This window comes from Ochotona curzoniae, unplaced genomic scaffold (assembly GCF_017591425.1).
Source record: "Ochotona curzoniae isolate NIBS_2020 unplaced genomic scaffold, NIBS_Ocur_1.0 contig_78, whole genome shotgun sequence".
NCBI classification, from domain to species: Eukaryota; Metazoa; Chordata; class Mammalia; order Lagomorpha; family Ochotonidae; genus Ochotona; species Ochotona curzoniae.
Window position 1 is genome coordinate 5,632,460 of NW_024466559.1, and position 27,185 is coordinate 5,659,644.

The following is a 27,185-nucleotide window of genomic DNA, read 5'->3' on the forward strand; positions in this document are numbered from 1 at the left end:
GAAGAGCCACAGTTTCTAGAACTTTCTGATGGACACAGTGAAGGGATGGCATGCCGGGAGGTCATCAGAGCAGCCACCTCCAGCACAGGCATTAGATACTTGTTTCTCAGCGTAAAAGTTACATTTCTCTGCCTTCCCTTCTTTCCTGGCAAAATTATAACTTTTCTTTCCTAAATACCTAAAATAGCTGTTTCTGACAGTCCTTCGTTTCGCGAACATGATGATGCCAGTTCCTGGTGGCAGATCCAGGACTCACTGCTCTGACTCACAATGCAAGAGAGACCTCACTTGTTTAAACAAAAAGCAAGGGACTGGTGTCATGGTTTAGCAAGTAAAACCACCACTTGTGATGCTAGTATCCCATATGGGTGCTGCTGCAAGGCCTGTCTGCCCCACTTCCTGTCTAGCTCCCTGCTACCATGCTTAGAAAGCAGCAAGAGATGACTCAAGTGCATAGGTCCCTGCACCTATCTGGGAGACCTAGATGGAATTCCAGGCTCCTGGCTTCAGCCTAACCCAGCCCAGATCATTTGGGGAGGGAAGCAGCAAGCTTTCTTGCTCTCTCTCTCTCTCTCTCTCTCTGCCTCTTTATTTTATATAAAATTCCTCTTTGTTTTATATATAACATTCCCGTGTAGCTGACATTAGCAGGGGCTGAATGCACAGCACATGTGCAGTGAAAGTTGAGATCCCCTCTGTCGTGTTGAAATGGGCTGCCCCAAGTGGTGCTCCTGACAAAGTGGTCCCATTTCTGTTGCTCACACATGGCCGGGGACACTTCTCTCTGTGTGTTTTGGTGCATCCATTTGCTCATCGTGGGCACTTCTAGGCTAAACCAGTCTAGCTCTCCACAGGACAAGAGTAGAGCCAGTGTGCCAGCCTAGGGGTCCTAGAAGAAGTCATGGGAAAATGTGCATCGTCATGGTTTGCAGCGTTATAATTGAGATGACTTTGGCTTATTAAAAAAAAGTTACTCTCGGATCTTCCCACTTCAACTGTGTGGGTTAATCCTCTTGATTGCATTTGCGTCTCCAAGTCTTTCAGTCAGTTAATCTCTAATTGGCAACTTGAAGTGCATTTTCATACTAACTGCTGTTGGAAGGATGTGTTTGCAAAGTCATTCATGACAGTCATAGCACTTTCTGCCTTTCATGCCACCTTCCTGGAAAATGAAAATAAAAGCTCTTTATTTTGGTGCAAAAGGTTTTGAAGTCTGTGCAAGTTTTGTCATAATACATATTTTCAGTGACTCTTTTGAGGACATTTTATATAGGAATAAACACACACACATCTGTTCAGGAATTTGCACATCTTTTTGTGGTATATTTGTGAGCCTCATTACGCCATCTGAGACAAGCCTGCTGTAGCAGGGAGAAACTCGAATGTGGTATTTGTGCACTTAAGTCCTCCCTCCTATCTCGGTGTCTAGATGTGAACACTGAACATCTTTAGTTTTCCTTGGCAGTGTGGAGACTAGGTATTATCAGCAGGAAGTTCCTAATTGACACTAATACTTTTGACTGGTTTAAAGCACTGTGGAAATCAGCATTGTGGTGTGAAGAGTCAAGCCACTGTTGCGAAGGCAGCATCCCATATGGATGCTGATTTGAGTCCCAGCTTCTCCTCTTCCAATTCAGCTCCCTGCTAATGAGCCTGGGAAAGCAGTGGAAGATGTCCCAAGTGCCTGAGCCCATGAATGCACATGGGAGACCTCGATGTCTCCTGGTTTTCAGGCTGACCCAACCCTGGCTGTTGTGGCCATTTGGAAAGTGAACCAGTGGATAGAAATTCTCTGTATCTATCCTTCTCTCTTTGTGACTCTGCCTTTCAAATAAATCAAATGAATCTTTGAAAACAAAATCACAGACACAAAACACAGCTTGTACACAAAATATACTTTATGAACCATAGCTGACCCTGCTTGGGGCAGTTGGCAGTGTGTGCCTGGGACGTGTTCTGGCTGCTTTGCCAGATTCCTGAGACCATTAAGTTGCTAGTGTCTGCAGAATTTGCAGCGAAAGACCATGTGCCATTTTTCTGTTTGCTCTTATTTTCTGTGAGGATTCTAGCAATCCCACAAAAATGTCTGGTCAGGCAGGACACAAAATCTGAGTTGCATCTCATCAGGCTGCTGCCTCTCAGTCTTCAGCCCTGTTCGGTAACTGCATTTGGGTTACCCTTCTTTAACCTTCGTTTCACGTATCTGTTCCCTCTAGCTCCCACCCCACAGTGACCTCTGAGGACTGCCCACCGCAGTGCCCCCCTTCCCCTCCAGTTGTCCACCTTAGCCTTCAGTCCCATACACAGAAGTGATTCTGGCTAATGCTGCAGTGACCTCCCCGTGGGCATCCTAGCTCATTCAACTTGACCTCCTGTGCTATAAACACAGGGTTAATTCCCACCCTAAGACATGTCCTTCCTTGAACTTTCTGGGTCTCTCTCCCCTTACACCTCTCTTTGCCCTTTGTCACTGCCCACTGGCTTCTCCTCTTCTTTCTACTTTGTTCTCCTTCTCATTTTCTCACCTGTGGATATTGGCCTACTATGCTCCTCATCTCCCACCTGTTGCTGCAGGAGGTCTGATCACGTGCCTGGTGGGTGCCTGAGTCAGCAGCTCCTTAAGACTGACGTGGCCTCAGCTTTCCTGGACCACTCCACCTCAGCGCATGAACCCATAATGAACTTCTCATTCTCCACAGGGCCCTCTTCTCCCACTCTCCTCACCATCTTAGTACCTCACTCCCCAGGCCTGCCATGGTTCAGGCCTCCTTCCCCTCCTCTTTCCACTCCAATTCACAGCCTGTCTTGCCAGGGAAATCTACTTCAGGATATACGTAGTTCTCTCTAGCCTCAGGTCCCATGACCAAGGGTTCAGCCAGTGGGGGATGAGAGATGACTAGGAGATTCTGTCCACAGGAAGTCTGCAGCCTTATTCTCGTGCTTGTTGCCATACAGTGTGACCTTTGTAGAGCATTTGCAGCATGTTGGACACTGACCACTGCAGAGCACAGTTAAATATGCAAGAGACCCTGCATAGATTATGTGCAGTTACTATGCCATTGCTTTACAGACTTTTTTTTGAAAGGCAAAGTTACACAGAGAGAAGGAGAAACAGAAACGAAGATCATCCAGCTGCTGATTCACTCCACAAATGGCCACAGCAGCTGGAGCGAGCCAGCCAATCTAAAGCAGGAGCCACGAGCTTCTTCTAGGTTGCCCACATTGGTGCAGAGGTCCAAGCACTTGGAACATGCTCTGCTACTAAGTAGAGGGTTGGATCAGAAGTGAAGCAGCAATGACACGACCTGGTGACCATGTGGGCTGCTGGTGCCTCAGTGAGAGGCTTAGCCCACTGTGCCACGTTGCCATCCCCTGTTGTGCCATTTTATATAAATGGCATGGGTCTCTAGGAATCTCAGGGTTTTGCTGGGGGATGAGGATATGAGCATAACTGTGTATCTAAAAAATTGACCTTGTGCTGGTCTGCATCCCTCCACCCGTGTCCGACTCTCCTTATTCTCTCCTGGATGACTGTTCACTTCCCACGGGCTCTTCCTATTACATGTGGCCCTGGCGATGGGTCTCACCTCACAGCTCTGCCCTACTGGCCTCCTGGCCTCATTGACAGTATGAAAGCTTTGGCCGACTGCGCTCTGTCTAACCTCATCTCATCTCACTCACCACCTCATTCCTTTCCCTACACACCCAGGAGCAATTTGCCATCCTTGAATAGAATCAGGCACACACCATATTTTCAGAAAGCTGGCTGTTCTCTTGGCCTGGGACCTTCTTCCCCAATGTCATCCTATCAGCAGGAAGTCCCATACTTGCAGAAAATAGCAAGGCATCCACAGCACCCTCCATTCCCCACCACCCTGTTACATTCTTCTCCCTGTTACCTGGCACACTCCACATGTGCTCACATAGTTGTTTATCGTCTAAGGTATGTCAACAAAGCTGCATTCTCTGAACTAATCTTATATATCCCATCTTGGAGATGGTTGTGGTCCATTCAAGTCCTCAGTACCTATTTCTAGACCAAATAAAATTTTGCCGTTCTTGTTTTTGAAGATCATCTATTTACAGGAAAGGCAGGGTTTCAGAGAGAAGAGAGATATCTTCCATCTGCTGGGCCAGGATGAAGCCAGGAGCTACTTCTGAGTCTCCAATGTGGGTACAGGTGTCCAAGCTCTTGGGCCATCCCCTACTGCCTTCCCAAATGTGTTAGCAGGGAGCTGGATCAGAAGTGGAGCAGCCAGGACTTAAAACTGCACCCATATGATATGCTAGAGCTGCGGGTGGTGGTTCTACTGGCTATGCCATAGCACCAGCTCCTGAAATCTTACTGGCCTCGTTCAGGGTACGTGTGACAGCATAGTTGTTCAGTGAATCCCCAAGAGGTCATGGGCGGCTCTCATCTTGGGGCATGAGTACAGCTCAGCAGTTAACCTGCTGCTTGGGACCTTATCCTGCCTCAGAGAGCTTGAGTTTAAATCCTGGCTCTGCTTCTGGTCAAGCTTCCTGTTAGTACTCACACTGGGAAGGCAGCGGTGATGGCTCAAGTCCTTGGGCCCCTGCCCCTCATGTGGGCAGGGGGTTCCTGGCTTCTGGCTCCTGATTTCTACCTCACCCAGCCCGGGCTATTGCAGACATCTGGGGGAGTGAATATGCAAATTGAGAGGTCTGTCTCTCTGTGCTCTTCAAATCAATAATTCAGACAAATCTCATCACAATTTGCAAAAGCTCTCTCCAGCAGGATTGCTGAGTCCCAATTCTTGTGCCCTGTCTCCTTCAGACTCTCATAGTCAGGACCTCGCCCTCCCCCATCCCCAACTCCTGTCCTGGGCCTTAGAGAACTGAGCACTGGATGCATCCTGGATTGTCCTAGACAGTTGGACAAGAGTTCTGGGTGCCCCTATCCTCCTTTGGCAGGCAGGAGGGAGGACAGTCCAGATCTCCCTCTCCCACAGCGAGGAAGCTGCAGCAGATGTGTGTGGCAGGATGGGGGACGTGCAAGGTTTCCTATCCTTTCTGGCCTGGATCCTGGGACCCAGGAGTACAGTGCTGGGAGGATCAAAATATGCAGGCAGCCAAGGGACAAGCCTTGAGAGGGGTGGACACTTGACCACCAGCTCTGTAGACAGAGTCTGGCTGGCTTCCTTGGGTTGTTTACATGGGGCAATGGCCACCTGACATGGGCGTGGGGAGGAACCTTGCCACTTGCCCCAGGAGAGACCATTGGCAGCTTTGGAGAAATCAACCTGAACACATAGCAAAGCAAGTAGTACCTGGTGGTAATGAGCAAATGCCAGAGCTTACCTAAGAGTAGGTGTTCATTAACCTGTACACCCTCGCCTGAAGCTGAAAAGCAAGATTTATTACATCCTTGTGGAAACAGAGCACACTCTGGAGACAGCAGGATGACCTAAAACCCACAAGTGGGAGCCAGGCACAGCTGGCTAAGCTGCAGCCCTTGAAAGCAGCAGCCCACATCAGAGTGCCAGTTTGAATCCCAGCTGCTCAACCTCTGATCCAGCTCCGTGCTGATGCCCTTGATAAGAAGTGGAGCACCTGGAACTCAAAATAGCATCCACATAGAATGCCAGTGCTACAGGTGGAGGCTTAATCTGTTATGCGACAGTATTGGCCCCAAATACATCTTTTTTAAAATAATGTTTTTGGTCCACATGTTCCCTCTACAATTTGTTTTTCCATCAGGCTGGAACCTGGCTGAGACTTTCTATGGGAGACCCATCTTGTTGCCAGGTTCGTGGATCCTGTCAGTCCCCTGAGTTTGAGTCTGCCCTGAGTCTGAGACACTCTCCACTGTGCATGGGAGTAACCTGCATACCATAAATCATACCCTCAGCTGCCTCCGCTGAAGAGTCAAACCCATATGAAACAGCACCCAAGATGCTCCGGTCAGGGCAAGCTGGCAACAGCCTTAACAAGGAGCTGGCATGGTGGCCCGGCAGGCTAAGCTGCCACTTACAAAGCCACCTCTCCTATTGAAGTGCAGGATCAGATACCAGCTCCTTTATTTCCAGTCCAGCTTCTTGGGGATGCACACTGTGGAAGGCAGTGTATGGTGGCCTAAGTGCTTAGGCCCCTACCATCCGTACCAGAGACTAGGGTGGAGCTCCTGGCTCCTGGCTCCTGGCCCAGCTCTGGCTACGGTGGTCACTTGGGGAGTGAGCCAATGGATCTCTCTCTCTCTCTCTCTGGTGCTCTTTCAAATAAATCAATGAATCTTAAAACCAAGAGAACTGCTTTTGGAATGTCAAAGGAATGCTGTCCCTGCCTCTCTTAAGGACTCTCTTGTATTCCTTGTAATCTTGGCAGGTGCTAAAGGAACTAATTTTAACTATTTTCCTTTTTTTAAGACAAATTAACCAACCCCGTGATAGCCTAAAGCAAGAGACATTCCTTCCTCCCTTGAGAAAGGATGTTTAGAAACTTGACCCTAAAGAGTAACAATTTTCCATGTCTTTCACTAACCCAGAACACAATCTCCACATTCAGGGACAAGCTTCAGAGTTTCTGCCTTTGCATTTTGCTCAGAAACCCTTCTATCTCTCTGTGGTAAAAGGCAGTCATTGAATGATATCTAAGAAACTAGCTACCAGGGAAGAGCTTGGCACTCGTAGATTCAGAAAGAGAACAAGTCAGTTAGGCAAAGAGAAACCCCAGTGCAGGATCACCTGGTTTTCGGGGTAACAAAGGATATGTGATCCCAGTAAGCTGCAAATACACCTGGGATTCTTCTTCCACAACGTGGTCTCCTTCCACAGGTGGCTGGGCTTGTGTCTTGGTCTGGCAACAGCACAGCAGCAAGCATGAGGCAAGGCAAAGACTGGCAAGTCCCTACATAATGGGGCTGCCTCTGATGGCCCACGTGGCCTGGGGAGAGCCTTCTAGAGCCTGGTTTCTGAAAAGCACACCCTTAGCTGCGTGGCCAGGAGCCCCACCCTGAATGATCGGCCCAGCTAAGTGCCCACTCCTCAGCCAGAACCATGGCTGACCATGTGGGAATGGATTCCCCAGCTGAGGCTGTGGAGAAACAAGATGCATGAACTACAGAATCAAAGCGAGTAAATGACTGCAGTTACATTTATTCATTCATTTGAGAAGCAGATAGAGAGCTCCTGCCCAGTAGGTCATTCCCCCAGTGCCAGCAATAGCCAATGGCTTAGATGGGGCAAACCTAGGAGGTACCAGGAGCTCAATCCAACTCTCCCATGTGGGTGCAGACAGGAACGCAATGACACCAGCCCTCAGTACTGCTTCGCCATGGACAGGAAGCTGAAGCTAAGAGCTGGAGCTGAGAGTTTAACCCAGATCCTCTGGCATGGCCTGTTGATGTCTTAGCCAGGGCTAGCTATTGGACTAAATGCTCACCCTTGGTTGTAGAGGTGTTTGAAGTCCCTCTTCTCAGGGTCATTTGTTATTCAGATATGCGCCACTGGAACAAGCTAATATCCTGATACTGCATTTCAGTCCTACCTTTTTTTGTGAGGTGGGAGGGTAGGTCAGAGACCTCCACCTCTGTCAGGAAAGACTCCTAAGAGGACAGAAAGAATTCTGGTTGAATATAGAAGTTCATGTAGCAAACCTCCCTCTACAAGAATGATATGACATACGTACAGAAAGCATAAAGGGTTGGGCCCGGTGTGATGGAATAGCAAACTAGTCCATCGTCTGCGATGCAGGCATCCCAGATGGATGTCAGTTCAAGTCCCGGCTGCCCCATTTCTGATCCATTTCCCTGCCTGCGGCCTGGATGGCCCAAGGCCTTGCGACCCTACCTTCATGTGGGAGAGCCAAAAGAAGCTCCTGGCTCCTGGCTTTGGGTAGGCTTAGCTCTGGCCATTGTGGCCACTTAGGGAGTGAACCAGTGGATAGAGATCATTGTCTTTCTTTCTCTCCATAAACCTGCCTTTCTAGTAAAGATAAATCTTTAAAAAGTGATAGTCTTGCTTGCTGTACTTCTCTTAAAGGTGCTGAATAATTAATACAGAAAACGTTTAAAAAGAAAATGGTGTCAGAAATGCTGTAGTAATGATGAATATGCAGCAAATATAGCTTAAGTTTTGCTTTACAAGTAAAATTAGGGAGACCGCAGTCTACATGATAATCACCAGCAATTATTATGGATGAATGAATAAATCTTTGGAGAAGTTTTCAGCACAAAATGCTGGCTTTTATATAATTTCCATGTAGACTCACAATACATAGTGCAATGAATTGTACCATTTAGAAATCTTTTATTCTTACTGTTGGGGGAAAAAAAATTATTCCGTTCGAACACGTACAACCTGTTCAGTCCTGCTGCTCAAAGAGAAGGTCCAATGGGAAGAACTTTTCCACTCAGTGAGCCAGCCAGGAGTTCTGCAGGAAAGCACGAGGGCAACTGGGACAGCAGTGCCACCATCCCATATGAGTGCCTGTCCGAGTCCTGGCTGCTCTGCCTCCGATCCAGCTCCCAGCCAATGCACCTGGGAAAGCAGCAAATGACAGCCCAAGTGCCTGGACCCCTGTCACTCATACGAGAGACATGGATGCAGTTCCAGGCTCCTGTCTTTGGCCTGGCCCAGCCTCATTGTTGTGGATATTTGGAGAGTAAATCAGCAGATGCAAGATCTCTCTCTCTCTCTCTCTGTCACTCTCTCTCTCTTATCTTTCCTTTCCTTTGGCCTCTCCCTCTCTAGATCTCTCTCAACAAGTAAAATAAAATAAATCTTAAAAAGTCATAACTTCAGAGTGAAAGGAAACAGGATGCTTCTTCATACTTGTATAGTTGGATCACAATGATATGTTACCAGGATTCCACCTCACAGGACAGCTACCTGCTCTTGTAAGATCGCTTTTCTATATTCTTTATTTGTTAGAGGCAGGAAGAGACATACACACACACACACAAACACACACACACACACACACACAGAGAGAGAGAGAAAGAGAGAGAGAATCTTCAATCTTCCATCTGTTATGGGACATAGATGCCCCAGGCAGCATCACAACTACTGTACCCAATGTGTTCCTTTGTCCCTCTCATTCCCAGGCTCTACCCCTCACCTTCACCCCAGTAACTCTCCCCCCAACCCCTGCCTGTCAGCCTTTGCCTTTCCCAGTGCCCATCCATGCTCCAGCACCTCAGGGTGGCACCTGAAGGTACAGAAACCCCCAGTGTGAGAACAGCTGGCCTTTAGCTCCCTGCAGTCCTTGGGTGTGCCCGCTCATGTCGCAGGGCCGACGACGGTGACAGTGGCCTCAGCAGTCCCCTGGGAGGAGAATACCCAGCAGTAACACTTTTTCCTCCTGGTTGTCCTGTTTCTCAGATCTGCTGGCAGAGTCATTGAACTTGGGACAAGCAGCCCGCCTGGCAGGGGCTGGCACCTGTTGACCAGCAGCTGATTTTCTAGGTGGCCCTAGTGCCTTCCAGAGGTTTCTGCAGAGGAGATGGGCCTCCAGGGAGACACTCTTTGTGCATGCAAGCCCTCATGCTGAACTCTTACTAGATCAGGAGGAACATCACTGCCTGATGAACCAGAAAACCCATGGAAACTGAATCCCAGCCAAGCCCATTCTCAGAGATCCTGATGCACTAAAGGGCAATCTGTGAGTTGGAAGAGGCCAGCAAATGACCACTAAGTCCTCCCTATCCACCAACCTCACTTTATGCACCCGCCAACACTGATGGGTGACCCCCTGGGTGCAGGTAGGGGTGCAAACTCTTGGACCATCTTCTGCTGCTTTCCCAGGCAGAATAGAGGGAGCTTGATCAGAAGTGGAGCAGCTAGAATTCAAACCGGGACCCATACCGGATGCCGTCATTATAAAAGACAGCTTTACATGCTGTGCCACAGTTGCAGCCCCAATTGTATTTTTCTAAAGACCATTTACTGAAAAGGTGAAGAGAGAGAGAGAGAGAGAGAGACCAACCTTCCACCCACTGGTTCATTTCCCCAAATAATCGCAATGGCCAGGGCTGGACCAGGTTGAAGCTAGACACCAGGAACTCCAGCTGGGTTTCCCCCTTGTTTGGCCTGGGCTCACACACTCAACCCATCTTCTGCTGGCTTCCCAGGCACATTATCAGAGAGCTGGATCAGCAGTGAAGCAGCCAGGACTCCATGTGAAATGTCAGGAATCACAGATGGCAGCTTAACACTGCATGCCAGTGTGAGCCTCAGATCCGATGGCTTGTACCAGTTTCCTGGGCTTCCAGGCTCCCTTGTCATTGTTCACTTGATCCCTTTAGGTTGCTCTAGTCAAGAGGCCTTCTCAGAACTCGGCCTCATCAGTCATCTTGTGCACCTGTGCATCAGCACCTCCTGTCCCCACCCCTACCCTGGTTCCGCGAGCTGAGGGCATGGATGCTCTGACTGATGGCTGTGTTCCTCTTGCATGCAGGGGTCCTCTATCTGCAGTACGGAGATGAAACCAAGCAGCTCAGGATGCCGAACGAGATCACCAGTGCGGACACAATCCGCGCCCTCTTCGTAAGTGCCTTTCCACAGCAGCTCACCATGAAGATGTTGGAGTCCCCCAGCGTGGCCATTTACATCAAAGATGAGAGTCGCAATGTTTATTACGAGCTGAATGATGTCAGGTGAGCAGCCCCATGAGCTCCAGGTCCTGAGGGTTCAGGATGGGTATAGCATTTGCACCCCTGTTGCACATCGAATTTTCTATGAGCCCCGAGGGTAGAAGGCACGGCTGCTATCCTGATCAGCAGCTAGGCTGAGCTTCAGCAGGTGAGAATTCATATCTAGCTCTGCACTTTTCCTCTCTTGGGGGTTGTTTGTGAGAACATGGGCAGATTCCACCCATGTCAATTCTTGAATGGCCCATCTGGTGAAAACTGATCCAATCAAAGGTTGATTCTAAGAGTTAGTGCAGGTGAGAGATTGACCAAGGTCGTTTGGAGTGGAAGGCTGCAGGGCCCTTGGCGCTATGGACACACCCTGTGGACACTTCCAGGTCACGCACCTCTTGTGTCATCCTCCCCCCCTTAACAGGCAGAAAAGCAGGGATCTTGTTCTCCAGGTGGGATGTCTCAGTGACCACCCCCATCCCCATTGGGGCTCTCAGCTTTGGCCAGTGCCTTGGGGTCCACAGCATTCCCTGTTGACTGTGGTGGCATGCTACATCAGACAGAAGGAACCTGTTTGACCTGCCTCCCCTTACCCCCTGTAGTTTGAGAAACAGAACTTAAATCCACACAAGCAAGCACTTGCCAGAACAATCTCTGAATATTTCCACTCTCCAAGGCTGATCCGGTGACTCATGCAGCCTTTGCCTTTTAGGGAAGGGAAACTCAGCTGTACCCCAGCCTAGGAGGTGCCAAACCCAGCCCCCAAACCTGGCTGGGCCCGTTCTCATGCACCAGCTTAGGGAATATCCCTTCACCCAATCACAAAGGCAAGGCATGGGACTTCCAGGGTGCCTGGTTCTTCATCAGGAGATTCACGGGTGGCATTTTGTAAGCCTGTGCCCCTGGTGCATAATCAGTGTGAACCGAGAGATATCTAATCGTGATCACAGGTGACATGTGGGAGCAAACCAAGTTGCATGAGTAATTTAGGCTTGTGGAACAGACTTGCACCCTAAGGTCTGGGCACCACACCTGCTGTACTCTCTCCCTGCTTTTTAAGCCCAGACTGAAATATTCATGGAGCTGATGCCCCATGAATATTTAATCTGTGAACTAAATGATTCTTCAAGCTTCCACCCAAAGCTTTTATATTTGGGGAATTCACAAAGTGGAAACTTCAACGTAACAGAATCATGTTGTCTGGGCAAAGTGGGTTTGTAGTAATATAACCCTACATTATGTTTTTGTACATGGGTGTGCATTAAAAAAAAAAAACATTTTATTTACTTGAAAGGCAAAGTTACAGAGAAAGAAGGAGGGAAGAAAGAGAAAGAGTGCTTCTAACCACTAATTCACTCCCCAGTGGCCACAAGAGCTTCCTCCAGTCTCCCACACCGGTGTAGCAATGACCCAAGCACTTGGGAGTTTGGAAGCAGAGCAGCTGGTACTTGAACCAGAGGCCCTATGGGATGCCAGTTCTATAGGTGGGGGCTTGTCTTGCTGTGCCACTGGGTACAGTAAGCAGACCAGAAACCAGGCCAGGCACACACTCGTGAATGTCCAGGCAATGAGCTTGTCAGGAAGTCGGGCCCCAGGCCTTTGCATACTACAGTGGCTCATTATTTTCTAGCGCTGTTGCCTTGACTCCATTTGCATTCTCTGGACACAGTGAGCCCAAAGAGAGAGAAACAGGGGAGCCAGGAGAAAGAACGAGCTGGTATCCCCAAATTCAAGGAAACCCCACCAGTAAGAGAGGGAGGCAGTGAGGAATGAGGCACTGCCTGGGGGCACCAGCAATGCCCAGGTACCGTGTGTGTGTGTGTGTGTGTGTGTGTGTGTGTGTGTGTGTGTGTGTGAAGTGACCTTACCTCTTGGTGCTTCCACTCAGGATTTGCTCCAGGATTTTTTTCTTTTTTTTTCCCCTGGATCGCAATTTCACCTCAGATGCAAAGCAACTGCTGGTTAATCCATGTTCCTTGGGTTTACCTATAAAGGAATGTTCCAAGTGAGACAAAAAAAAAAAATTTTTTTTTGTTTTAAAATCTGGTGTTGCTGATGGTGTTACAGATGTTTCTGCTCAAACTATCCATCATATGTGTGTCCTTGCCAAGGTGTGGTTTGCTTGGTGCCTTGGGACTTTCGTGGGAACACAACACATCAGTTACGGTTTAGGTACAAGGTGGAAGAATTCCCCAGCTGCAGCCTTTGACAACACAAGAGCCTGGTGTGGGTTTTAACGGAAGCCACCGGCCTTAACTCACTGGACCAAGTTTTATTTTAATCCTCCTGCATTTCTGCAGCGAGCGCATCTTCACTAGACAGTGAGTGCAAAAGAGATCATGTGGGCTTCGGCTTAGTTCCCCGCAAACTGGGCGCACCAGGTCATGAGAGAAGCCGGGCCTCTACTGGCAGGTTGTCCCGCCGGGTGATCACGTGTCTGCGTTAATCATGAGCCAACCTTCTGGATCTGAACACCTGCAGAAGTACAAGAAGTCTGTTCTTGGGGCTTTGTCTTTGCCGCAGCTTTCAGCATCCTTTCGCCATCCTACATGGCTCCTTCCATTCGCCGGCTGAGGGAATGAGGGACCCCTGTCCCTCCCAGTCTCTGGGGACACCCCTCTCCCTGCCTCCTCTGGGCCTCTCCCCGTGCTGTTCACCCAGGGTGCCCCAGGACACGGGCTGTGTGTGTGTGTGCTCGTCCAAGCAAAAGATGAGGAGCAGACCTGTGCGAGTCAGGACTCGTGCTGCGGCTTCAAAGCAATGACTGGCGGGCATTTTAAGGCAAGAAACAAGAGGAGCCCAGGAATCCTCTACTTAGCTGGAAACAACAACAAAAGATACAGCCCCGGAATCCCAGTGATTGCCTGTTCCCTGAAGCTCGGAGCTGTACCTTGAGGGGCACAGGAATGCACACTCGCTGCACACCTTTCCTGAGCTCGGAAGGAATCACCGTATAGACCCCTAAAAAGGCCCAGGCAGACAAGGTGGAGAGAGAAGGACCTCACAGATGCGGGGGTTCTTGCGTGTCCACCATGTACGGGGTGTGGTAAGGAGAAAATGCACCTGGCGCTAGTCCTGTGCAGAAAGGTATTCCTTTAAAAACCCGCTGCGGAAGGGAAACAAAGGGGCATTGTCAAAGGTATTGGTTTGGATTCCTGTGGCATCTTTTTTTTTTTTTTTAATTCTGGGGTTTTTTTTCTTTCTTGCCGGAAGTGTTTGAAAGCCTTCCCTGCCCCCACCTCCCAAAAGGGGAGGGATGTGTGTGTGTGTGTGTGGTGCGCGCCTGTGTGCTTTCGTTAGATAAGCAGCAAGCCAGGTGTCAGGGCAAAGTAAACAGGATAATACTTAACTATTAACCGAATCTCTGGGAACGCATGGTTTGCCTCGCAGTGTTCTTGGGTTTTGAAAGCATTAAGTTCTCTCCAGGCTCCAAATTCTGCGAGAAAAAAGTTCTGGCTGCAGGTTAGAGAGTCCAAGCTACACAGGACCCGGAAACAGAACGGAAGCCACCGTCTTGTTTTGCTTTGCTTGCCTTCCCTGGCCCCTGTTTAAGGTGGGCTCCGTCCTTCTCCCCCCAGACAAGATGTTCACGGCGTGGGGGCGGGCAGAGGATGTGGCTACGACCAGGGGCTGCTCTTTTTCAACCACAATGGTGACGGATGTTTTTGACCCCAGGAATATTCAGGACCGATCGCTCCTCAAGGTGTACAACAAAGACCCCGCTCACGCGTTCAATCACACGCCCAAAGCCATGAACGGAGACGCCAGGGTGAGTGCTACCTACCGCGGTGTGTTCTCGGTGTGGGTGGCAGGGTCGCAGTTGGGTGTTCATGTCCCTACTGCGCCCCGTGATCGCCCTCCTAGTGTGAGCACTTGTCTTTGGTTTGGTGGAGAAGAAGATGTTATGGTTGTTTGCAGCCAAGGGCTGGACACAGCTTAGTTGAACTCTGACCTTGGAGTTGAGGGGATCTTAGGCCCCAGGGAATCTTGAAAATCGTGGCGTGAGAGGATAATACAAGGGTGCTTCAAGTTCTTGACAAATGGAATATAAAGATGGGAAATGAGGTTGAGTGACAGGCATTTAGCCTGTAGAGTTAAAATGCTAATGGAGATGCCTGTATCCCGGCTCTGACTTTCCACTAGTGGAGACCCTGGGAAGCAGTGATGGGTGATGGCCTAAGTCCTCAGACCCCTGCACCTGTGTGGGAGACCCAGCATGGGCTCCTGACTCCTGTCTTAGGATAAGTTCAGCTCTGACTGTTGTGTCCACTTGGGGAATGAACCAGCAAATCAAGATCTCTATCTCTCCTTTTCTCTATAAATTTGCCTTTCTAATAAAAATAAATAAATCTTTCTAAAAAACTAACATATAAGCCAAAAGAAAAAAATGTACACAACTGTATGAAAAACCTATTACTGCCCTTACCCTTATTCAAAACTGTAGACTGTTGTATAGTACTTGGTATTCTCAGTTTTTTTTCTGAAATGAACCACCAAGTCTTGCATGATTTGGGAACTAAAGTCTGACTTCCCAAATGTACCCAGCAGCTGGGCCTGGGCGAGGTAGAAGCCAGGAGCCAGGAATACCATCTGTGTCTCCCATGTGAGTGGCAGGGGTCCAAGCACTTGAGCCATCCCCTGCTGCTTCCCAGGGTGTGTGCTTTGCAGGAAGTTGGATTGGAAACCCAGCGAAGCTCATGCTCTCGAGTATGCGATGTGGGCAGCACAAGTGGCAGTCTCACCCACTGTGCCATGATAGCTGTTGTTCTCTGGAGCTCGAGGTCCTCTCTGGAGATTGTCCAGATGTGGAAGGTCCATCCAGAGGTCTTGAAGGGAAACTGAGGAGGCAGACATGAAGTCGTGATCCTGCAGGTGTCATTGACAAGCTTCTAGGCTTCACACTCTCCGTCCAGCATACACATGCACCACTCAGCACAACTTCTCTCATTCTGCTGCCCGCTGGCATTGACCTGGATGGGGAATACTGAGTAAGAGGTATGAAGGTATGAAGAATGGTTCTGCCCTGGCATTGTCCCTGCCCTCTGCCCTTGTGGGATGAGCGGGCCCATTGCAGCTGTAGCATTGAGTTCTAGCAAATATAGCTATGTAAAATCAAGGTGGAGCTGGTGTCACAGTTCTTGGGTCTCAGTGGCCCGAAGTGAAGGGTGGTCAGCAGGGCTGTGTTCTTTCCTAAAGGCTCCACAAAGAACCTCTTTCCTTCCTGTCCACTCTACAATGCCTCCAGTTTCTAGAAGTTGCCTGTAGGTCTTGGTTTGTGGCCCCCTCCTCCAGCTTGGAAACACAGTGAAATAGCATCAGCTGCATCCATCGCATTGCTCACCATGGTCTTTTTGTGTCTGAGGATGTAATGGTGACACTGGGCTCACTTGTGCAGGGGTCAGCTGGACTGCAGCCTACATGCATCCCTTTCCCATTAATGTAATCCAAGGCAGGTCAAAGTTTGCAGCACCTTGACTTGGGGAAGGTGGCAGTCTGAGCGAGTTCAGAATATAGGTGCAAAGTGCAGACCCTGGAAGACTGTGTAGTTCTGTAATGGAGTGCAGATGATGCCGCAGCTATCAGAACCAATGCCCTTGTAGGGAGAAGAGTTCTATTACCTGTGCACCCTGTTGCTTGTGTCACAAGTGTGTGAGTTAAAAGCCTGTAGTGCTGCTTCAGAGAGTCTGGGATCTGAACATTCAGCCAGATGAGACCCAAGGCAGGAGCCAGGAGCTTTTTCCAGGTTTCTCCTATGGGTCCAGGGGTGTGAGCACCTGAGCCCTCTTGCTCTGCTGCTTCCCAGGTGTATAAGGAAGGGAGCTGAATTGGAAGTAGAGCAGGCTGGGACTCAAACCATCACCCTTATGGGATGCTGGCGTTGTAGGTAATGGCCTTGCCTGTGACACAACAGCACCGGCCTCGGCTCCTATCTGTTGCACGTGGGTGCAGACCATTCTGACTTTAGTCTAACCTGGCTTTTGTTATCACAGATCCAGTAGTAACCCCATCCAGTCTCCCAGATTTTGAGCTCACTTCTGTAGAACAGGTGCTTTGGCAAAAATGCCAGGTGTACACAGGAGGCTAGTTTTTTTTCTTTTTTTAAGATTTATTCATTTTTATTGGAAAGGCAGATTTACAGATAGAAGGAGAGACAGAAAGAGCTTTCATCCACTGGTTCACTCCCCAAGTGGCCACAACAGTCAAAACTGAGCTAACCTGAAACTGGGAGCTTCTTTCAGGTCTCCCACGTGGGTGCAGTGTCCCAAAGCTTTGGGCCATCCTCTAATGCATTCCCAAACCACAAGTAGGGAGCTTGTGGATGGGAAGTGGAGCAGCTGAGGCAGGAACTGGTGCCCATATGGGATCCTGGCACTTGCAGGTGGAGGATTAGCAAATTGAGCCATCGTATTGGTCACAGGGAACTCTTAACTCCCAGAGTTGATGCATTCTGTGCTGTGGCTCTGGGGGGGGGGGTTCATCAGGGCCTCTGTCTTCACCCTGGTGGTACTCCGTCTTCACCTTGGTGGTCCTCCACTGCCACCATTCTATGTGCATTCTAAGATACCCCCACCTCGTTACTGAGCATTCTGCTGGCTCCTCTCTCCCGTGCACCTGATGTGCCTGTAGTGTGGTCATCTCTGCAGGTGCCTGGCTGGCCAACTTGAGTTGAGAACACCCTGTGTGCCTTTAAATTACTTGCTGAAACCTTAATTGGTCCTTCTCTCAGCCCTGTTGTGTTGGGCACTGGGGTCATTGTCTCCATGGAAACCGTGGATTGCCTTTACAGCACCACACCTGAATCCCTGGCCCCACTCGTTGCCTTCCTTGTGTTTAAGTTCTACCACTTGTAGGGTTTTATCGTGCTCACAGACTCTTAGTAAAGCTGAGCCTCTGCACTTGGGATTTTTACCTAGTTAACTGAGATAACTCCTTATTTAAAAAAAAATTCTAATTATCTAAAATGGACAGTGAGAGAGAAAGATAGAGAGATCTTCTATCTACTTGTTCACCCCCACAAATGTCTATATTGGCAGAGCTGGACCAGGAGCCTCTTCTGAGTCTCTCAGGTGAATGCAGGGGCACAAGCACGTGGGCCATTCTCTGCTACTTTTCCCAAGCATATTAGCAGGGAGCTGGATGAGAAGTGGAGCAGCTGGGGCTTGAATGGGCACCTGTATGGGATGCTGGCTGGTACTGCAGGGCATGGTTTAGCTTGCTGTGCCATAGCAATGGCCTTGAGGGAACTTAACTTTTGGTACCACATCCTTAGCCCTGCCTGCTCTAGAATTCAAGACCAAAATATTGAACTTATAAGTGGTTGTCTTAAATGTGGCTTCCTGTGGATATTCTCCCAGTGTTTCCCATGTATCTTGTTGAGGAAAAAATTCCAAATCCTTTTCTCCCTAGCCTTACCTGCCTTCAGTTCTATAATGGGGAGAAAGAATGGCCGGGGAAAAAAGATGTGTGTGTGTGTGTGTGTGTGTGTGTGTGTGTGTGTGTGTGTATGGTGAGATGCATCCTATGGGAATGTATGTGTGCGCACCTATGTGTGGTGGGATGCACACATATGATAGGGGCTAGTGAGAGGGTTGACACCTGGAGCTATCACTGCCTGTTCTCTTGCCCGACTCTCAGCACATCCAACCTGTTGCCCAGAACTTGTCCCTTCCACACTGCAAGGCCCCTGCCAGGTCATCCTTCTGCAATACCTGCAGCTCAAGTCTGACAGAGACAACCTGCCTGGAGCATGCAAATAGCACCTTCATGGATAAGTGCATTTAATCCTCAAGACATGATGTTGAGGCAGGTGTGTGCCTAAGCCCTGTATTAACAGTTGATGAAACAACTGCTTATGTTAAGGAATTTTCCTGAGGCCACAGTTCGAGAGTGGTTGGGCTAAGGCTGCACATGGGTAGGGTGGTTTTACACTCAGACTCCTGCTACTGAGGCATCATTCATTCCTGCTGTAGCTGTAATTCATTCATTCCTGTCCCCACTCACATATCTGCCAGCTGATGCTGGTGATGGTTTAAGTGTGTCTCCTTAAGTTTAAGGCACTGCTGGGTAACTCACCCACGACTTGGGATTAAGTGGATGTGTCTGGTACTTTTCTGTCAAGAGGAAGAGTGACAGCTAGATACAGAAAGCTCCTAAGTACCAATTCAATCCCTAAAGGCTCACTTTGAAAAAAAAAATGCCCACTTTGGCTGGGCTTGGATAGCGCTGAATACACGAGCTGGGAGATGCAAATCTTATCCAGCTCTCCTACCTGACTGGCAGGGACGCAGTTACTTGAGATATCACCCTAGGGTCTGAAACTAGAGGCAGAAGACAGATCTGGGTATACAGCCTGTATAATCTGATGTGGGATGCAGGAGGCATTCTAACAGGTGTCCTCAACTCTCGGCTGAACACTCAGCCAAAGAAATAGATGATCTTTTTTCTTTGTTGTAAGATTTCTTTATATGTATTTGAAATTTTGAGTTACTGAGGGAGACAGAGAGGTCTGTAGTTTGCTGGTTCATTCTCTAGATGACTATAGCATCCATAGCGGGGCCAGGCCAAAGCCACAAGCCTCATCTGGGTCTCTTATGTGGGTTCAGGGGCCTAAGCACTAGGGCCATTGTCTGCTGCTTCCCCAGGTGCTTTAGCAGGGAGCTGGATCGCAAGTGGAGTAACCAAGACACAAACGGCCCCATATAGGATGCAAACGCTGCACATGGTGGCTTTAGCCACTACAGCACAGCACTGGCCCCTGGGATGGCTGAGAAGTGAAATCTAGTGGAATTCGATTGGGTCTTGGAAAGGACTAAGGCAGTTCTCACTAGACTGCATCAGTTCTTAGGAGCTTGGGTTGTTATAAAGCAAGGCCACCCTTCACGCTTGGCCCCTGCATATAGCCGTTTCCCTCTCAGCCTCTCTACAACACCATGATGGCTCTGAGAGTTTTACAGGTGGAAGAAAGCCTGGACTTAGCAGCACCAGAATGGTGACCCAGATAGAATTTTTTTTAATGATTAGATACATAGCCCTTAGGGGTGTTCTTGGAGCATTCTAAAAAGAAGCAAGACACTACCTTGCAAAATTCTACCTGCCTGGCCCTGTCCCATTCATTGAACAGATTTGCAGCATGACAAAGGGAGTGAAAGTAATGAAGAGGGGGGAACTGGTTTCCCGAGGTTCCTCCATGCAGTAACACGCAAATACCAGGTATGCACCATGTCTGGGTTTTGAGAGGATCCTGGAAATTTCCCCATGTGTTAGGGATTCTGATGTCGCCAAGGAGTGATTGGCCATTGTGTTGAGTAAAAGAGCAGGTCAATGGTTGTGTCTTGGGAAAGGAAACATCCTAAAGTAGTTACAGGTTGCATAACCTGCTGAGTGGGATTTGATTCAAAATTCTTTCGCAAATCAAACCCAACAACAACAGCAGATATAAAGCCAAACCCTTGCTTGGAGAGCCTGAAGGGAAAGTCTGCCTTCTGCACCCACAAAGCCTTCCCAAAGCCTGGGGAGAATTTGCCTTCCTCACTTGAAGGCAGGCGGCACATCCTGCAAGTGTTGTGACTGGTTCAGTGCACGCTCACCTCGGGCACTAGGCACAGGCCATGTTAGGGTCATCTCTGCATCCTCTGAGAGCTAGCCTAGCCTCTCAGTCCATGGTACATGTCCACATTTGTTCCCCAGTGTGCCTTGGGGACAATGATGGCACCCCCCAATCATGGGTTGATTCTTCCTCAGTCTTCAGTGTCAGCTCAACTGCCTGTTCTCATCCCCAGACGTAATTGTGATTCTGGTTACTTGTATCCAGGGGTGCTTGATTTTACCTCGCTGTGTTGGTGCTTTAATGTTTGCAGTTCCACCTGCAGCTTCCCCCAACCCCCTCCACTCCCACTCCACAAGGACACAGGCGTCTGTGGCCTGTGTTGTGTGTGTCAGCTTTGGTCTCTCGATCTTTTAGTTATCTGACTTTCTGTTGTCAGACTTCCACAGTGACTTTCTCTAATGATAACAATGTGTGGGAACTATGTTAATTCCTTGGCAGACTCTGTCAGCATAGAAAGAGTGTTTATTCTTGATCGTGGTGGTTCTGGATGTCGGAGAACAGACATTTCTGTGTCAACACAGTGGGTGATGTGTTAACTTCGTGAATCCTTCCAGTTTGTCAGCAGTTCTGCAGAACGGCTTACGGACTCCATGTGGGATGCTTTTTATTTATTTGTTTGAAAGGCAGAGAGACAAAAACAGACACACAGAGAGATCTTCCATCTGCTGATTTGCCCCCTCTCCAGAATCCCACCACAGGCAGGGCTGGACTGGGCTGAGAGCCAGAAGCCAGGAACTCCATCCTGGCCTCCTCCATTCACCGTGACAGGGACCCAAGTGTTAGAACTGGTATCTGCTGCCTCCCGGGCATGCACAGTCACAGGAAGCTGGATTTGGAAACAGAGCCATGAACCAAACCTGGACACTCCAACAGGCAATGCAGGTGTCCCAAGCAGCATCCTGAGCACGGCGCCCTGCCCCTGTCCCTTGGCTCCAGCTCTGCAAAGGAAAAACTCTGAGACCACCCACATCTCTCCCAGGCCATCAGACCTTGGATTTGAACCTACTTTCCATTTCCTTGTGCTCAGCTCATAGCCTCCCAGTCTGATATTTCCACTTGAGTTTTGCAAGTTTTGAGATGATGTTCCAGAGATGTTAGCATGCACAAAGCATCCTGTATTCATACTCAGTTTAGTTTTAACTTTAGTAAATGCGTATTGAAGCTAATGCCATGGTGTTGTAGGCTAAGTCTCTCCCTGTGCCATCAGCATCTCTTACACTCAAATATTCGTTAGTCCCAGCTGCTCCACTTCTGATCCAGCTCGCTGCTAATGCACCTGGGAAAGCAGCAGAGTGGCTCAAGTGTTTGGGCCCCTGGACTCATGTAAGGGACTGCAAAAAGACTCCAGGCTTCAGATCATCTCATCTCTGGGCTTTGTGGCCATTTAGAGAGTGAACCAGCAGATGGACGATCTCTCTCTATCTCACCCTCTCTCTGTAACCCTGCTTTTCAACTAAAAATGAATAAATCTTAAATGAGTATTGCTTGACAGTTTACTACCTTTAACTTTACCGCATTCTGTCATCTTCTGGCTTCAACAAGAAGCAATACATACCCATTTTGTAGCTGTGCTGGCTTTGGGAGAAAGGAAGGATTCCCCAGAAGAGAATGACATCCTGTTGACGTAGAGGTTTGCTGAAACACTCAGCTGGTTTTCTTTCCTATGTTCCATTTTTTTTTAATTCTATCACATTTTTTTGAAAGATTTGTTTCTTTTTATTAGGCAGATTTACAGAGAGGAGGAGAAACTTCTGTCCACTGGTTCACTCCCCAAATGGCCACAACAGTCAGAGCTGAACCGATCCAGAGCCAGAAGCCTCCTCCATGCGGGTATTGGGTCCCAATGCTTCAAGCTGTCCTGGACTGCTTTCCCAGACCACAAACAGGGAGCTGGATGAGAAGTGAGACAGCTGGGATTAGGACAGGTGCCCGTATGGGATCCTGGAGCACGCAAGGCGAGGACTTAGCCACTGAGCCATAATGCTGAAGCTTGTTCCAAGTCTTACAGAAGCAGGGACAGACAGAGCCTCTCTCTCCCACAGGCCCACAATAGCCAGAAGTGGACCAGGCCTGAGGTTGGGAGTTAAGAACTCAATCCAGGTCTGCCACATGCACGGTAGGAGACCAGCTATCCAGAGTCCCTATTAGCAGGCAACGAGAGCGTCTGAACGGCTAGGCCAAGGACATGTGCCTCTTGGAGGTCTTTCTCCACTCACACAGTAACAGCCGCATTCACAGCTGACCGCCAGGCTGCACTTAATCCACCACAGATTCCCTGCTGAGCTCTGATTTTCACAGTGTGAGGTGAGAGGAATTCCTAGTTGCCTCCACCCGGACCCCCGTTTTGGGTATGAAAGCTGCAGCTTTGTGAGGTTAGGGAACCTGTTGGGCCACACTGCTGCACATTCAGGCCAGGCAGGCCAGCTGTGGGATGGGCCATCATCATTCCTATGGCCACTACTGGCCTCTTCCCCTGCAGTCTTCATCTCCAGTGTACATGGCCACACGTCCATGCACTGTCCATTTCCAAACACCTGCCTCAAAGTGTGCCCTCGTTCCGTGTACAAAGCTCACCACGTCCACTCTGGGAGAATCTCCTGAAGTATCTCAGTGGATTTCTGCCATAGCTCTTAGGTCACACTTTCCTATCCCATGCTTTGATTTGTGAACATAAATATTTGAGGTTTATAGCACACTCCCAGTATATTCCAGTATTTGGTTGCTTAACGATATGGACCTGTCCGAACAAGAATTCCTTGTTCTGCTAATATGGTTAGATTTTAGCAGTTAATAACCCTAAAGTTTAAAAACAGAGAAAACATGAAGACCAGAGGGCAGGTACAGTGATTCATCCATGCCTACACCCCAGAGTGCCTAGTTCAAGTCCCAGCTCCTCCGATTCCAATTCAGCTTCCTGCTGATGTGCACACTCTGCGGCAGCAGGTGGTGGCTTGAGCGCATGGATCACTGACGCCTATGCAGGGGTACAGGTGGAGTTCTGGCTGCTGGCTTCAAGCTGACCTAGCCCCAGCTGTTGCAGACATTTGGGGGAGTCAGTCAGTGGACTGAAGTGCGCTCGCTCTCTCTCGCTCTGTCTTTCTCTCTCCTCTGTGTATGTGATTTATATGTGTGTATATGTGTATATAGTTATTTCTCTCCCCCCTCAGGCTTTTAAATATGAAGGAAAATTTTAATTAATTGATTAGAAAAAAGAAAAAGTCATGGCTTCCATTTAAGGGCATATATAGTGACAGCATAATAGAGACTATCATATCAATGCAGTATGCATCTCTACTTCCAAATCAAAGATGGGCTCCCAGCAAAACTGCTGGACATATCTAGAACAATGGGATGCTGGACTATCTGACATTGTCTGTACCAGCAATGTTGGGGCACACTTAAATAACAGACTGATGGACTTAAGACTGCTTATGAAGGACTATACTATTGTAATAATATGGAGGAAATCAGTCGGGGAGTGGGAATTTGGGGAAGGGGCAGGGAAATCCCAGACCCTATGGAATTATACCGTAAAATTCAGAATAATAATAAGAAAAAGTAACTTTGTCAGATCAGAACAAGCAATCATCAGAAACACAGGTTCTTCTGAGCTGCTGTGGGTTCCACAGGTGGATTTTTGGAGTGACATCCATCAATGCTGGTGATATACCTCGAGGTCATAAGTCCACACGAGCTCAGGTTTGGCTGTATTTGTGGCTCACATCCCTTGCTTTGAGAGTGGGTAGCCAGTATCCCCGGTGCCTCCCACCGTGGGGTCATAGATATGTTTACCTGATTCACCAACCAGCTATTCCTGGTGCCATTCCTTTATGGGACGAGGCTCTGGGGCAAGAGCCTGGAGCTATAATCAAAGCGACAGCTGCGACCACACCCAGATAGCCTAGCTGAGACAGTGTGGCCAGTCATCAGAGTGATACAGACAGCTGCCGTTTGCCACATCACTTCCAGGCTGCATCGTCATTTGCTTGGAACACACCTCTGATTATAGACCCTAATAATGCCCTCTTTTTAAAGGTTTATTTTCTGGCTTGAGGGGCTGGGTCCATGCCAGTTCGAAGCCAGAACTCTGGAACTTCTTCTGAGTTTCCACATGGGTGCAAGGGTCCCAAGCACTGAAGCCATATTGCACTCTCTTCCCAAACACATTAGCAGCAGGGAACTGGGTCAGATGTGGAGTATCCAAGGCCGGGTGCAGTAGCTTAGTGGCTAAAGTCCTCGTCTTACATGTGCTAGGATCCCATACGGGTGCCAGTTTGTGTCCCAGCTTTCCCACTTCAGATCCAGCTCCCTACTTCTGTTCTGGGAAAGCAGTCAAGGGTGGTCTAAGGCCTTGGGACCCTGTACCCTTGTGGGAGACCAAGAGGAGGCTCCTGGCTCCTGGCTCCTGGCTTTGGATCGGCTCAGCTCCGGTTATTGCGGCCACTCTGTCTCCTCCTCTCTATAAATCTGCCTTTCCAAGAAAAATAAATCAGTCTTATAAAGAAAAAAAAAAGGCATGTCTGAGACTTAAACCTCTGCCCGTATGGGATACCTACTGCACACAGCACTAGCTGCAACAAAGCCCCTTTAATGTTGTGCCTTTCTGAGGCTGGTATTGTGGTGCAGTGGGTAAAGCTGGCATCTGCAGCGTCAGCACAGAGATGCTCTGGCCGCACTTGCTAAGGAATTGCTGTTACTGGAACAAGCCACCTGGCAAACACATCTTCATACAGAAGCTGCTCAGAGCCTGAGGGAGATACTCTTCTTCTCTTGCTGGTTCCAGCTATAGTTCTCATTTCTTTAAGAAGCAGGAAAGTAATGCATGTACATCGTTATGCAGCTGCCAAATGATACAAACTTCATCCTCTTGCTTGTGTGGCTGTTCGCCTTTTCTGGCTTTTTTTTTTTTTTTTGTCATTGAGAGGTTATGACAACGTGAGACACACTGTATTTATAAACATCACGTGTTTCCTCGATGGGGCTGCCTGCGGCTGCCGTCTCTGCCAGACGGAACACATGCAAGGAACATCTCTCATTAGCTCAGCATTGGTTTGAGTTAGGCTGATTTCCGGGAACGGGGGAAAAAAAATGCCATCTGAGTAGGATTGAACTTCTGCGGAGTTTCAGAAGCAGAGACCCCTGGAGACCCAAGCGTGCCCTTGGCGCCTTGAAACCACCGATCTTAACTAGAAACCTCCTTCTGTTACACAAACAAGCAAGCCATGCCTTTTAAACAAACAAGCCGTGCCTTTAGCCACCATGAAGCCTGGCAGAGGTAGAAGCCTGGGAGGGGCGGATTCAAGGTCTCTGCAAATGTAGCAAGTTTCTTCCAGGACAGAAAGAACTGCAAGAAGATGAGAGGTAAGAACCCTGTCTTTGTTGCCAAGTATAACCTTGGGCTTACTTCTGTAGGGGAGTTCAGCTGCACCGGGCATGCCCACTTTACAGGTTTTTGTGCTGATACCCAGCACACGGCTTAGGGTGCGCACTCTGTGAGGCTGGTCTCAGCCTGTTTGCTAAGAATCTTCCAGAATGACCCTGGCTTATCTCCCATCTATAGCTCTTGCCATCTAGTTCCTGATGATCCCTTATCTTTAATAAGGAACGGTGAGGGTCAACACAGTTCGTGTGCACAAATCACATTGCTGTATGTGTTGGGTGATCATTTTGCGTGGTTTTATGAAGATGCGAATTTGTGCTGGCTTCAGAGATAAAGTGGACAATTTGAAGGCAGCGGAAGAAAATGAGTACTGTGTGTGCTTTGGCATCCTAAAGGGAAATTACATGGATTTTTTTTTTCTTGTGAAAATCCCTTTAATGTTTAAAATAAAAATAGCTCTTGAATCTTGCTTTGGAAATTTTTGAAAGAGATACCAATTCAAGCCTTCTGAAATGAAATGGAAACTCAGTTTTTTTAATAACAGATATGGGCGTATCAAGTCATGTTTCACAATGGCTTGATACAGTCCTCTGTAGGAATCATATTGACTCTCCTTCCTACAGTCGTTGGGCCAATGCTTTGAATTTTGTTCCTTTGAAAGGAATTTTGTAAACACAGCAACTAAATGTCAGATTGTAACCACTTGTCCTGTGCAGTCTAAAGAAGGCATCATAGTACGCTGAGTCATTCAGACAACCCTATAGCATAGGTACTCTGATACCCATTTTAAGGTTGAAAGGTTGAGGCAGAGGGAAATGAAGTAACAAGATCACAGGCAAGTTAGTAGCAGAGCTGGCTGTGTCCATGGTTTGTGTTTTTCAGTCTTGTTTGGACCCTGTTTTTCACGGAGTAGCTCAGATTCCAGATCTGGAGCCAAAGATAGATAACTGGAGAATAATAATGATATTTAATAAGTAGTGTTCCTTTGGCTTCAAGATAAATTATTTTGGATTTTTTTTAAGTATCTGTAGCAATCAAGACCTCATATCCAGCCCAGCTGCTTCTGCAGGGACACAGGGACAAGTCAGAGTGGTGAAGGGTAGCATTTGACCAGGAGGACATGCTGGGCCTCCTTGTCCCTCTGTGCCTCCTGTGGAGTCCCTCCTGAGAGGTGTTTTTCTGGGACAGAGCAGAGGGGGCTGCCTGTGAAGTCTGAGTGGAGAGCCACCCCTGCGCTGTTGGGAGGAGGGACACAGAGTACAGGGGAACCAGGGAAGAGCACCAGGCTTCAGGTCTACCATAGATATTCCCTGGAGCGACTTGCAGCTCTCTGCGCTAGCCCAGAGTCTGGGTGTGCAGACTGAAGCGCCTGGTCTGCAGCCCCACGCCCCAGGCTTGGCTAAACCAGAGCCCTGCAGCCATCCCTCCCTCCTCCTGTGGCAAGTGCAAGGCGGTTCCCGGAGAAGGGCTGGGCTGGTGCTGGCTGGAATGTGCAGGAGAAAGCTGGGTGGTGCCACACCCTTATGCCTTGCAGTGTCCAAGTCACATCGCTTTCCTTCATGCCTGTAAATAGAGTTGGTAGCGGGAATAGCCGTGGCGTG

General features: G+C 48.8%; 1 protein-coding gene across 6 annotated transcripts in view; it reads left to right on the forward strand.

The window, feature by feature from the left end:
* The window catches only part of KIAA1217 (KIAA1217 ortholog), a 208,892-nt gene that overhangs the window by 116,213 nt on the left and 65,494 nt on the right, over window positions 1-27,185 (forward strand). For all 6 annotated transcript variants that reach the window (XM_040992532.1, XM_040992537.1, XM_040992533.1 and 3 more), the window contains exons 3-4: window positions 10,414-10,612; window positions 14,273-14,366. In XM_040992532.1, coding sequence (XP_040848466.1) covers window positions 10,414-10,612; window positions 14,273-14,366 — 293 coding nt within the window. The remainder of the gene's footprint in view (window positions 1-10,413; window positions 10,613-14,272; window positions 14,367-27,185) is intronic.